At 38.4% G+C, this 14,562-nt stretch overlaps 1 protein-coding gene across 4 annotated transcripts in view; it reads right to left on the bottom strand.

Annotated features, from left to right (window-relative positions):
* Nucleotides 1-2,897: 2,897 nt before the first annotated feature.
* Nucleotides 2,898-14,562, bottom strand: part of CCSER1 (coiled-coil serine rich protein 1) — a 1,413,620-nt gene continuing 1,401,955 nt past the window's right edge. For all 4 annotated transcript variants that reach the window (XM_063917302.1, XM_063917330.1, XM_063917310.1 and 1 more), the window contains exon 10: nucleotides 2,898-3,446. In XM_063917302.1, coding sequence (XP_063773372.1) covers nucleotides 3,330-3,446 — 117 coding nt within the window. In that variant the 3' untranslated portion in view covers nucleotides 2,898-3,329. The remainder of the gene's footprint in view (nucleotides 3,447-14,562) is intronic.

Here is a 14,562-nt window from a genome sequence, read left to right as displayed (position 1 = left end):
TTGTCCTAGAATTTCGCCAATAATTATTTTATAGATAAGTTACTGTATCTTAAAAAGTCATCTGCAAAAGTATCTGTTGCTTCACTTTGTGGGTAATTTCATATCACCAAACATAACATATTGGGGGAGATGCAAATGTTTGAAAAGTCAGTTGGGAGTCTGTTTTTTCCTATCTAATAGACAGGAAAAAACAGACACCCAACCAACTTTTCAAACATTTGAATTCCACCCTATGTATGGGATCAAGTGGTTTGAGGCTCTGTTTGCATTTATTTTAGGAATAGTTGCTTTTGTGGCACTAGCTTTTAACAGCAGTCGTCCACACAACAGTTAGGAATTAAGGCAAAATAGTAGACATGATGTGCATTGGTACACTAGCATAAGACGCCATAACCAGCAAGGATCTCCTGCTGAAGCTTCAATTTAAAGCAGCAAGCATCAATCAGCACACAGTATGAGACAAGTTTCCAGATGTATTGAGAGCATATAAAAGAATGGAACCACACACATTCAGCATTCATGGCTAACAATAACAGTATTGAAACTGATAAACTGATCATAAATAACAAGAGGAAGCCTGAATGCCCAAAAACAACACTGTTACATGTTATTCCTAACAGTTAATCAGAGCACAGTCATGTAGACGACCCAGAAGTATTGCTACTATATGACTGTACTACTTTATGCCCTCACCTATTGACAAGAGCTGTGCTACTGTTTCTAACATACCATTTATACAGTATGCTCCTGCAATAAAGTATATATCTTTTGCTAAGTTTCATGCATAAATGTTTGGAAGAAACAACTTACTTCATAAAATGGATCGACAGCTTCTGTTATGCATCCTACATGCTTTTTGTGGTAGTCTCATATCTAAAGTTAATGACTATGGTCAGCTAAATAATAAGAGTTTATGGTTACTGTCAGTGTTGCTTATACCATCCTTGGTATTAACCTCTTTCTCTGTGGAGAAAACTCTTACAAGTCATCTTTTGATAGAAGCATCTCAACCTTAAATTTTCACACTTGCTATTTGTCATTATCAAGTTGAGCCATTTTCTGTTTAATATCTGAGCTGCTACTCATTTTTATTTTTATTTACTCCCTTTCAAATACAGTGCTGAGTTACTTACAGTACATACATTTTGCATACTTCACTGTAAGATTGCTTTTAGTATTATGTTGTACTGTGTCTATGGATCAGAACTGGTTCAAAATATGCATCTCTGTTCAAGTGTTAACACACAGGGAAGCAGGACAAATTGTACTGTGATCAATATACATTATGTAAACCTCCTAACATAACCTGGAGGCTTTCAGCAAGATTCTAGAAGACAGCACACTTGCACAATAACTAAAAACTAATCAGTGATAACTTAAGATACAGCACAAGAACTGTTTATGCAGTACATACTCCAACATTTATCAACCTTTATTTATCTTTCAAATAGCATTTACAAACTATGCAAGAAAAAGATCTAAAATCAAAGCTAGAACACAGCTGACTCATGTTTTATGCTCAAAAACTATATTTTAAAACTTTACTGTTCAGAAAATTGGAACCATTGGGTATGTAGGTCGATTATGCCTCTAATGGAATGGTTTTAGCACTCTAATTTTTATTTACAGAAACACAGGGTATACACGGTATGTTCACTGTGTCATTTTTTTCAATAGGGACATAAGGCGCATGCCTCGTGGGGAAGGGGTATGACAAGATTGATCCCAGAGAAAGCCCATGCTATGATGCCTCTTCCCATATATTTGCATGTATATAATATACATTATATAAATAATACACATTTATAGACCACAGCAAAAAAATGGATGTGGACAAAAATCCTCTTTATACCACATTCATGCACTTAGCTTAAGAACTCATTGTTATTCAATTATAATACCCTTTATTAAATAACACATTTCAATATACTGCCATACCCAGGATTCAAACCTATAACCTGTTGAATTCTAATCAAACACCCTACTCATTAAGCTATTTGATCCTGCATAAAAACTATGAATACTATCTAAAGCTACAGGTACTTTGTAAAAAAAGAATCTGCATTGCAACTGAGCAGATCTATGTACTGTGCAGCCACACATCTAATCTCTTGCAGCCACACACTACACAGATCTGCTCAGTCATAATGCTGATCATTTTTTTTATAAAGTACAAGGTAAGCTTCAAATAGTTAGGATTCTCTAGCTTAGAATTATCTACCTTTCTATGCAAGGGCAGATAGGTCAATGAATGCGGTGTCTGACTGCAATGCCAAAGGCAATGGGTTCGAATCCCGGGTATGTCAGCATCTTGAAATGTAATAAAGGACAGTGTGACTGAATACCAAAGAAATCTGAAGTTATGGTCATGATTGTTGTATAGGTATTAGCGACAGGAGGGGTCAGGGTAGGAGACAGGAGCAGTCAGGAGATGCTGGCCTTCGAAAAGGGGGAAAGCTGCAAATGAAAGTAATTAAAACAGATAAGGACAGCGTCCTATACCCTGCAGCGCTATGTATGGTGCCCACTCCGCACACACCTAGTTACGGCCCTGGCAGGTTATGTGTATAAGGTGTATATGAAACAAAAAATGCATTTCCTAATTAGATTTGGGTCCATCCACAATATATCTCTTAATGGTATGCAAATATTCCAAAATACTGTCCTTCTGGTCCCAATGATTTTGGATATGGGAGACTAAACCTGTATCAACAAAATACTACTAGTCGTAATGCTGTTTTAATTAAACAGGTACTAACAACAGTATGACACAATATATGTAGTAACAAATAATCTGACTATAACTAAACTGATGGCACATCATTCATATTTAAAATATGAAAAAAGGACAGGCTGCTCAATGTAAGTTTTACAAACTTAAATGTTTAATGGTATAATTTATCAATTGCATTGTACAGTTATTATTTTTTTAAGATTACAGAAAAAAGACTTAAAGGAAACATACAGTATTAAAAAATAATTTAAGAAAATCAGATTAGACAGCCCAGTCTTGCTAGTAAATTGTAAATTATTAAAACAAAATATTCGGTGCATTTGCAAGAGAAAAAAAAAACATCAAACCAATGTGCTGTCTTCTGGTCCAAGTGCATGATCCCTCTGAATTTTAAATTATTATATAAAATTGTATCTCCAAGAGAGATAATAACCACTTATTTTGTTATTAAAGTCCCTGCAATGAAAATATATCTGTACACCAACGTAAAAAAAATGAGTATTTTCATTTGTGATAATGCAAAACTGCAGTTTAGCAGCACAGTTTGTTTTGAAACCAGAGTTTATTACATTTTAATGATACTTAATTGAATACATTAGTGTAAAGCGTCTTGTGTCCAGATGTTGGTTTTAAACTGATAATGCTGGAAACAATGAACAGGTCTTATAGCTTTGTAAATTGAGCCTTCGGTACTTGTTGTGTTCCTATGGACCTAAAAATAAAGACAAGAAAACCATTAACTGAAAATAGACATGTGTCTTGTGCAGATACAAAGAAGCAAATGTCAGTCAGATAAAGAGTATTAAACAAAAATATGTTGCTCTTATTCACTTGTCCTAAATAGTCTATATTAAAAATAAGAAAATCACTGAAGCTCCCAATTTATTATGTGTGGTAAAAATTTACAAAATAAACAAAGATTTTGCATTTAAATGTAACAGAAATAAAAAAACTTTTGATATCTGGACAACTGAGGTATTTTTACTTGACACATCCATGGTTACCTGTAACAAAACCATCAGCCAAAAGGCCAGCAGGAAGAAGAGAGCAATGTTTACAGGTCTGAGCATATTGGTGTTGGTCTTCTTCTCCCCTCTGCAACTCTGCTATCACCTATAGAATCCAGTTTAAACTCCTCACCCTTATATACAAAGTTTTTAAACACTCCTTCACCTACTGTACATCTCCAACCTCATCTCTGTCCACACTCCTTCCTGGTCTCTCTATTCCTCCAGTGACTGCCAGCCCACCTCTACTCAGATCAAGTCCTCCAAACCTCAAGATTTCCTTTGCAGCACCCCACTCTTGAAAGCACTGCCTTGCCAATCTCAACTTCATACCAGTCTCCCCAGCTTTACAGAATTTCTTATGACACCTTTTTTTCCTAAAGCCTACCATGGGTACAGGATCACTGAGAGCTGTAAACCACTGCAACTCATCACTGTCTTTAACTACAGTGAGTTGCTCTACATTTCTCCCTTTTCTGTCACTCTCTGGTTATTGTTTTTTGCTGCAAGCAATGTTTGTGTTTATGCTCTGCATTGACTATTATGCTTTATATTTTTGCCTTGTTTTAATGTATCCCTCCTATACGGCACTGCACACACAGTGTGGAGTCTAACAAATAAAATAATAATAATAATAATATGTCTGCTAGTTAATGAAATATATTGCTTATATCATGTTGGGTGTTCAACTGGAGAGCTATGGACACTCATATGATGCAAAGCGCATGCCCATGAAAAGGATGGGTTCTTTCCTTGTTCAGGTTCCTACCTAGTATTGGGAGCTGTAAACCTTGCTCATTCATGTAAAAGGGGGTTATCCAATTACCTGCAGTCAATGATAGCAGGTAATTGTATCGCCGGGGGCTATTCTATTAGCCCTGATGCTGCATGCTCCTCCCCCCCGATGCCGGCACTTATCACTGATTATGCTTCAGGTGTCTCAGGCTGCCAGAGCCATGATAACACATGGGATAGGGGAATTATCCCCAATCCCATTTGTTTTTGCACAATCACGGCCCGTTTTTGGCCTGTAATAGGATGCCGGGATAATAACCATCAGTCATTAATCGCAAAATCTTGATGTTTTCATTAGGTGAAAAACGGATTGACTCTAATTGAAAAACCACCATAGGGTCATGTTATTATTTCTGTTTTAGGAGATGCTGCTGGAAATGTTCAACATTTCTGTTTAAAATTAAAGGTTTAGTTCATTTCAGGATCCTGTACAATGAATTTGAAAATGGCTTATAATTATAGGTTTTAAATATTGTACTGTAGAATACTGATGTGCTGCCATTGTCAGTAAAATGTTTACAGATGCAGTCTACTCATTGAGAAGTATTAGGGCAAACCGTTACTGGTATTCAATAGCACTAAAAGAAAAAAGCAGCACAAAGTCTAACAGTAGTGGATAACACAGCAGCTGTCATGTTCCCCCAAGAGCATAGGGAAAGCGCATTTGCTTGTCACAGCTCTGGGGAATGGAAGTCAGGCTTTATCCATATGCAGAATCAGATGCTGCTTCTGCTACCAGCTTTTTCTTCCTTCCTAAAGTACTGTACTATTATTCTATGGGATCATTCTACTGCACAATGTTCAGGAAACATGTAAATGCACAGGAAACTTTTTTCTGTTATTTAAGCACTTTTGTTGTTGGATGAAATAACAAATGATGGTTAAGAGAGATTGATAGTGATAGACAGAATCTTAACTATGAGAGAATGGCTGGAATCTCTGAAACTCAGAACATAATTGTGTATGGAGAACAGAAAAGAATTCAAGAGGTCTAGCTAACTGTCCTAGTGCTCTTTCTGCTACTCTACAGCTTGAATGACCAACACACTGCTATAGTCACTAATAATTATATATTATATGGTTTCAATAATCAACATACTCTACTGTATCTTATAGCCCCACTTTCCAACATATTGTACATACAGTCCACAATCACATGCACAAAATGCCTAAGGATTCCTTTTTTCATCCCCTCGTGCTGAAAATAATTGGACAACGGTCGACCTATAATAGATACTAGTTATATGAGTTGTCCTTGGTCATTATAATTAACTTAGTTTGCTGAGGTTCACTAAAGGAAAAGCAGCTATAGTAATAATAAGTGTGATAGCGAGGCTTTATTAGAAAGAGAGCTATTGTTTTTATTCATTTTAAACTATAATTACAATTTATACTTTTCATTCTGGATTTCTTTATTTTTGATTATTATAGTATCCACTTGTATACAGAGTACAGTTTGTACCCAGCTTAATTGATATTTTAAATGTGGAACAGTAGATGTAGCTGAAAATTTATTACAGGGGATTTGGTGTTTTTCGAATGACTTCAATTCATGAAATTGCAGTGTCTGAATAACAGTAATAATGTTCTGTGCCAAGGCACCACGTTATCAAATGAAAAGACTGTAAATTACAAAATGCATTAATTGCTTGAAAGAAATTAGCTTTTTTAAACAAAGCTTATTTTGGTTTCTTTTTCTCTAACTAGCATATAATAGAACATTTTTAATAGGACAGATTTATCAAATTGCAACAAGCTATGACTTTTTTCTTTTAAGTATTGCTGTGCAAAAATGCATTATGGTTGTAATTTAATGTGTAGCCCTATAGCACAAATACTTCCTTTAGAGCTAATGTCAAGGGAGCATTAAGGCAATTTGCACAGTGCTTCTTATGTAAATTAGTCTATTGCATAGCCAGACTTGAGTGATTCTGCAGAAAATGCCCACCTGTGCATGGAGATATGGGACAGGGTGACAAGTTAGTTGCTTCTTCTGTTTCAGATAAGCTTTCAAGTGTTTTGATGCCTTATAGTGAATGGTGAAAAACATATATTTAAGCGTATGTATATGATGTATGCCTGTCATAAACCATGGGCATATGCTGCCAATGCAGAGCTGTGTAGATATGCTTAAAGCTCAGCATATGGATGGAAGTACAGTTTTCTGTGCATTTTTTTTGAGAAAACTACAACCATCTTGTACTAGATTATATTATCCAAAGCATCAAGATTGAAAGCTGCATTACTTCTTTGTTGGAAATCTATCTGTTGAAAACTTATTCTAAAGTACTGTAGCTTGACCAAAAAAAGATTTTTCCTAGATCATTTCACCAATTGGTTATACTGTCCTCCTGTTGCCAATGTGCAATTTTACTTCCAAAGGAAACAGTTCCAATTCAAAATAATACATACAATTATTCACAGAAATAAGGGTCAATGTACATACTGGACTTATCAGAGTATTCCAAATCCAAGGCATACCAACAGTCCAAGATTTAAGGATATCTATGCTTGTGCACAGATAGTATATTCTAACTGACTGTAGTACTAATTACGTCATCTGTGTTTAAGCATGAATATTGGACTGTTGGTGTACCTTGAGGACCAAGTTTAAAATCCACTACGCTAACTATATCCCATGCATAGTAACTTACGAAACTTTGCAAAGTATTTCAGGTTGTTCTAGAAATCTAAAGGCCCATACATATTAGACGATGTCGCTCTGTGAGCGACATCGTCTAACGTTTCCCCCTCCCGGGCCGGCCGGTCGGCGGCCGCCTGTACGCACTGAGCGATATGACCGCTCATATCGCTCAGTGACGTCACGCCCCCGCCAGCCCTGCATGAAGGTCGTGGACGACAGTCCACATCCTTCATGCATGCCCTACTGACAGCGACGATCGTTGCCGACCCGCGGGGCCGCGCATTGGTCGTCGCTGGCGGCATACACACTTCACGATAAAATGAGCGACGTTGCTCAAGGAGGGGGAAAATGAGCGACGTCGCTCATTTTATCGTTAAGTGTGTATGGACCTTAAGAGTCATGGGTGGGGGAATTCAATTGCACATGTTAACAGGAGTGAAAAAGGGAGGTAGCTTTGGACTTAACTGACCACGGCTATTCAATTGCACTTAAAGTTTTACCTGAGACCCTGTTTAATGCCTGTTAAATTAATGTGTTAACACGGGTTAGAAGACACAGAATCCATGAAAAGTTCACAAATTCAACAGGGTCATGGCACCCGTTAATCCCCTCATTATTGTGTTTTTTTTTTTTTTTTTTTGCATCTATTGAGACGTGTTAAAAAAAAAATACCTGATAAGTGCTGCCCACTGGGGCTAATTGAATATCCCCAGGGGATAAATTTGCCTGTGGTAAATGACTGCAGCTAATTGGATATCCCCCAAAGTGCATTTAACTGGCAAAATAGGAATGTATGCCCTTTTACTATTTTTCATTGCTCTTTAGTCAACCATTTTCCTGCTAACTTATACTAATAATTGGAGTCAGGATAAACATATGCACCCCTCAAAACAAAGTCTTTAAGTTTGCTGTGAAGTCTGTAGTGTACAACATATAATCATCTATGTATTGCCTGTCACTTTATGATTAATTTAAAGCAGCATGACAGCATAGTAGTCTTATGTCCAAGAAGCAATAGTTAGTGTACTCCTATGTCCTGCACAGCCTCAAGGCAAAATCTGTGTTATAAAACATCGCATTTATTTAAAATGGCTTACTCAACAGTTAACAATTTTATAATAATTGTAACTGATAATTTTGCTACAGAGCATTACAATAGAACATAAATAATTTAATTATTTCATAATGTAGTATTATATTACTTTGCATAATTTACCAATATTCACTATAACAAAATTCCCTCACATAGCAGAAGTGCTATACCTGGCCAGAAATGCTGTCATTGGCCAGAAATAATTAGCAATGCTATTAACATTCCTTGGGAAATATGTCTTCCAAATGCTTAATTGTTTTACAATATGAAGTCATAACCAACAGTACAAGGATTGCCTCCAGCCATTCTAGGAACTCATATCACGCTGGGTTTTACATTACATAGACATTAATATAAAGCTATATCTAATCACCATTTAAGTAATTGGTTTGCACTCAAAATGCTGATAGCTTTTGTCAAAAGGTAAACCAATCAATAATTTCGCTGCCAGGCAAATGTTACAGCAGACATCATTTTAATTAAAACTCTCCTCCAAAAATATAAGATACAGGAAAATATTGTTGCGTTGTGATGTTATTTTAATAATACAGAAAAGCATTTCAGACAATTTTTCTTTGAAAAAAGGTGGGTTGGTTTAATTACCAGTGGTTGCAAAAAAAGTAATCTACAGGCATTTAAACAGGTTAGGTACAATATTAATTTGTAACCATAAATGTATGCTTGAAGACAAGAAAAGTTAAACACAACGAAAGAAATGCATTATATTAAATTATTGTGTACCCTTGATAAATGAAAACAGTCTAGATAATTTCTCACTATCTTTGTGAACTGATCAAGGGCACAATGTACTAAGAGTAAAATGTGGTCATAATTCCAAAACTTTTCGAAGGATTGACACATTCTTCATATGTATCAAGCTCCAGATCAATGAGCTAACTATAAATTGCCTATAGAAGCCTATCGGCTTTACACCACAGAATTCCCAAGAGGGATACAAACCCCCCTACCCCTTGCAGCTTGAATATATGCAGGCCCCTGCATGCGCAGTAGGACTCACGGGTCATAAACCTGAAAAGTCCTCACAACGCAAAGGACAGCTCTTACGGAAGAGCCATCCTTTACATTTTTTTCACAATTATTCATACATACAATTATAATAAATGCTGCTATGCATGTGATAAGTGGTGGGATGAATCGCATGGAATATGCAATGCATGATACACCCCTCCCCTAGTTTGTATAAAAGTGTATCTTCATCTCCTATATAATAGCCCAGATCTGTCACTCTGTGACTGTGTGGATAACGCTAGGAGTGGCTAGGAGCTCTCATTGGGTTAGCAGCAGGTCTATCACACCCAGTCCACAGCTGATTGGGCGAGAAATGCCCTCCCAAACAGGTTACATCCAATGGGAGGCTCTGCCCTTTGGCTGCTGTGTGTTCCCAGAGCAGGATTAACAATGGGGTTGATGGAGCTGCTGCTCCAGCTCCACACCCCAAAATAGGCCCACTGTATCTGCAGCAACATACCCTCCAACAATTTACACATAAAAATCGGGACAAATTCGAAAAGGGGGCATTGCCACGGGGACAGTGGTATGGCCACGCCCATTTTCCTATACTTTCAATGGAAGTTTGGAGAACCAAAAATCAGAACAGACCGTAAAAAAAAGGTACTGTATCTGCCAAAAAGGTCCAGCTGGAGAGTATGCATCTGCATCTGCAGCAAGTCTCTGTGCTGTAGATAAGGAAAAAAATCCTTTTATTGCAGCATCATATGGGGGTCATTCTGACCTGATCACTCGCTGCAGTTCATTGCAGTGCAGCGATTAGGTCAGAACTGCACATGCCCTGGCACCACAGTGTGCCGGCGCATGGCTGACAGCCGACTGACTAGCCTTGTGCTGGGTGTTCCCCCGCATGTCAGTGTAAGTGATCGTAGCTGTGCTAAATTCAGCACAGCTACGATCAGGTCAGAATGTCCCCCTATGTCCTGCTGCCAGTCCACCTGCCCCCTCCGGCATCAACAATCCCCACTCCCTAGCCACATCACAGGGGGAACAAAAGCTGCTGCGGCCACCGGCATAGATGTGTATGAAAGCGGTGCAGCAGAAGACTTTCATAGCCCTCCCTGCGCTGCATACTCTCTGAGCCCCGGAGCTTCCTCTGCGCGTGATTTCACAGAACTGCCTCCCCGCCACAGCCGCACATGATCCCCAGAGGCCCTGACTCCGCAATACAGCACTTGGACTGCCAGCCTGGAAGCCCCGAGATGGCTAATGTAACGGATAGAGTGGGTCATATCGCGGAGGGTAATATCTGGAAGCTGAATCAATGTAAAAGGTGACTGTGCAGTGCAGTGGGTGTGCAGTGTCACTGACACTGCACAGCACTCTCACCTTTTACATTGATTCAGCGAGTCAGTCAGTTCTGCCAGTCAGTCACTATTGTTAGCGTCGGTGTCCCAACGTGCCACATTACAGGGAAGTAGATGCACTAAATAAACTACAGCTCCCAGCAGCCCTTAGTGCTGAAGCATTCCGGTGCTAAGGCCTGCTGGGACCTGCACTCCCTCCCTTCACCACCCATAGTGGCTCCAGACCCCTCCCCCACCCACAGCACCCCTGCACACGACCCTCCCCCACACCATTACGCCACCACACCTGCCCCTCCCGCACCCGCAGTGGCTCCGGACCCCCACCCGCAGCACCCACTCCTCCCCTATCACCACACCAGCCTCTCCCCAACACGTGCCACCCCCGCAACCACCCCTCCCCCACTCGCGGCACCCCCGGACCCTCTCTTGCATCCGCATCTCCCCTGCACCCACCACTCCCCCAGCCACAGCACTTACTAGGTGATTCATCAGGCCCTGCGTGCACTGTTCACGCCGTTGCAAGGGGCTACGACCCCTTAACCATTGCACACCCTTTGTCCGTGCAATATTTAACCACTCACACAATTATGATTGGAGGTAATACTCCATATAATACAAATATTGCATGCCACAAGGGTATGCAAGGGTTAAGGGGGCATAGGCTTACGACGGTGTGAAGAGCGCCCATAGGGCGCGATTAATCCCCTAGTATAACTATCATTTCTGATGGGCATTTGCCTGTTATGCTAGACATATCATTATAAGGTGTCACAAGCTAGTATAGAAGATCTATAGACTACTAGCTTGTGAGAGCTTATAGTATCAAGAGATGTGATCTCTTACTGTATATCTATTTATCTTACTCCCTCCTTTCTTTTTCCTTTTTCTTTGTTTTATTCCCCATTTTTCTCTCCCACTTCTCTCTCTCTCTCTCTCTCTCTCTCTCTCTTGCCACCTCTCTCCGTTTACCTGTACTTCTCACTATCCTGTTCCTCTGCGTCTATGAGCAAGATGTACTAAGTCTCAAAAAGTGTAATTAAGTGGAGAGTGATAAACTAGCAACCAGTCAGCTCCTAACTGCCATTTTTCAAACAGGGCCTGTGACATGGCAGTTAGGAGCTGATTAACTGGCACATTATCACTCGTCACTTTATTAATGCTTAGTACATCTGGTCTTATATCTTTGTTTTCATCATGAGTTTGACTGTAATGAGTAAGTACTGTATGGGAAATAACAGAAGGTTCGGAGACTGTGGACGTGTCATAACTCTCTGAAACTAAAATCACTGACACTGGTAGGGGTGGTCGAATTTCAAACAAAATTACATCATATGCCAACATAATGATATACTTTTTATCAGCAGTTGATTTTATTTTATAGATTTTACAGGAAAACAAATTTAGGTCACCAAACTCTGACACTGCTGCAGGATTCCCGAAATCTAGACAAACAGCACAATTGAGCCTGAAAAATAAACTAAAAAGCATGCACACTAGGTTAATATGGGTATGTAAGCACTTCATATTCATCTTTATTTAATTTTGATTTTACAGGAGTGAGACATGAAATACACATAGGGTTCCTACCTGTACAGTGTATGTCCTATCTGTATTCATTTTCCGGATTAGCCATTAGTTGAGTGCCTTCTACATTTGTCCTCTTGAGTTACTGAGTACATGTGCATGTCTCATCGCTTGATAAAGTAAATGCTTGTGCAATTTATTGATACATTCTGCCTTTTTAATGAGCACACACTGTATTACTCATTCTGTGCTATAGTTGCAGTTACCTGGATGCTCGTAACACGTACTGACCTTAACCCAAGACTGTAATGTTGACTGAGCCCAACCACCTATTTTGTAATTTGAGATCTGACCTGATGCCTGACCCTAGATTGATTAACATTGCTTCCACTCCAACTGTTAACACTGTTTCTTGAGTAGCAAACACCAATGACTCCATACTGTACATAAATTCTGGATTAATGCTGCTGTAAGGAGAAAGGGATGCTACAGGGGAGAATGTGCGTCCTGGTTTTATTGTGCACATACAAAAGTTTTTAAATCGGTAAATATTACATGCCCTAACAATAAGGATGATGAACAGGTAGAGGGAAAACAAAGCAATCTACTTACTCCCTTGATGTTCCTCCTCTGTTTTGCTATAAATCTTAACTGCACTGCACTTAAGTCACATAAGCACTGTGATCTGTAATTTCTATCATCTCTCCTTCTCGTAACAGTCTTCAAACCCATTTGTAATACTGAGTAGATTGCTGCTTCTACTATAAGCCTTACTTTATATGTTATCCTAGGAGTTTCTGGTATCCGGATGATAGATTGACAGTCAAAAGTCCAACAAGTAGTAGGACATCACCAAATGGTCGACATGCACATGGTCAATGTGGTCAAAAGGTCGATATGAGGTTTTTTATTTGATCAACTTTTTCATACCTCAACATCCACACTACGATTGGGAATAGTAACCTGTGCCGAGCATAGCGAGTCACCTTGTCCGAAGCATGGTGAGCAAAGCGGTACACTAACTGGGGTTCAACATGCTGAAAGCCAAAAATTTACATTAAAAAAATTCTGTGATAACCTTTCAACCCTGTTGACCTTGTGCATGTCGACCATTTGGTGTCGATCTAGACATTGTCAACCTTTTGACCCTTAACTGAATGTTTGGTACCATGCATGTACCAAGTAAGTGTTATATTTATGAAACTCAACACAATTGCTTAGCCCCATTGGGGCCCTCTCTCTCTGAAATTATTTGAGCTACTTGTTCTATCCTGGTCCTGACAGCTTTGCCCACCCAAGCCCATGTTCAAGGAGGCTACTGCCAAGGTCTGCTCATTAGGAAATTTTAGGTATAATATCTAAAACAACTATTATGTATGTATCAATTTGGGAGCCATTCTGACCTAATTCAGTATCACTACCAGCAATGATCCATAGCACTACTCTATATTATGCCCCTATTTGTATATTTCATTTTCTTTTTGTGTGCTTGCATTGTGCTCACAAAATTATGCTTCTTCAAAATTAACTTATTTTACGGCATTTTTAAAACATAACAGTATTAATTTTAAATAAAGAGAAACACACTGGTTAACGTTAATAAATATTTGAATGCATAAAAATCTCATTTTAATTTGGGAGAAATGGAGCATTTAAATGAAATGTGAGGGGACTGTCGGCTTTTGGCAATAGAAATAGAGAGAATAAAAATCTATATAAACTAAAGGGATACACAGTAATACATTTCCCTTACTCAGGTCAATCTATAGTTATGTTACTGTCACACAATGCAATGTAATACATGTAATAAAATGTTATTTTAATTAAGTACAATAGTGTAAAAGACCAACATAAATTACACTTACATTGAATGAGCCATGTAATCAACTTTGAAGAAAAACTCAATTATCTACAATTAAGATATCATAAAATGCCACTAATACCGAGAGTCACATTTAAAATTAAATAAATCCATAGTTAAAAAAACGTTGGAGTGGAAATGAGATACTAAATTGAGTAATCGTACTGTATATTAAATAAATAGCAAGGGAGTAATACTAACCTGGCAGATAATAGGTTATATCAAATACTGTATACTGTGTTACCAGTAATGGAAAGATAAACTCCTGACAATTCTTGGCAAATAACAAATTTTCATCAAAGTGTTATATCTTATTTGTTAATTAAGTTAGTTAGTTTATCAGTATAACCTTAAACTTTAAGGTGATAGCTTCATCCTCTATGCTATGTACATGCAATTTCCCCTGATCACTACTGTATATGGTCATGATTCCACAATAAAATAAAATTTTTCAGCATTTGCATAATTGGTCTACTAAACCAGTCTAGTTATTTATATTAACAGTTATAGGGTGCACATATGACTTAGCACTTTACAGAGAATCTTTCCATTATTCACACCTGTCCCA

This window comes from Pseudophryne corroboree, chromosome 1 (genome assembly GCF_028390025.1).
Source record: "Pseudophryne corroboree isolate aPseCor3 chromosome 1, aPseCor3.hap2, whole genome shotgun sequence".
Classification (NCBI taxonomy): domain Eukaryota; kingdom Metazoa; phylum Chordata; class Amphibia; order Anura; family Myobatrachidae; genus Pseudophryne; species Pseudophryne corroboree.
This window is presented reverse-complemented; position numbering and strand designations above follow the sequence as displayed.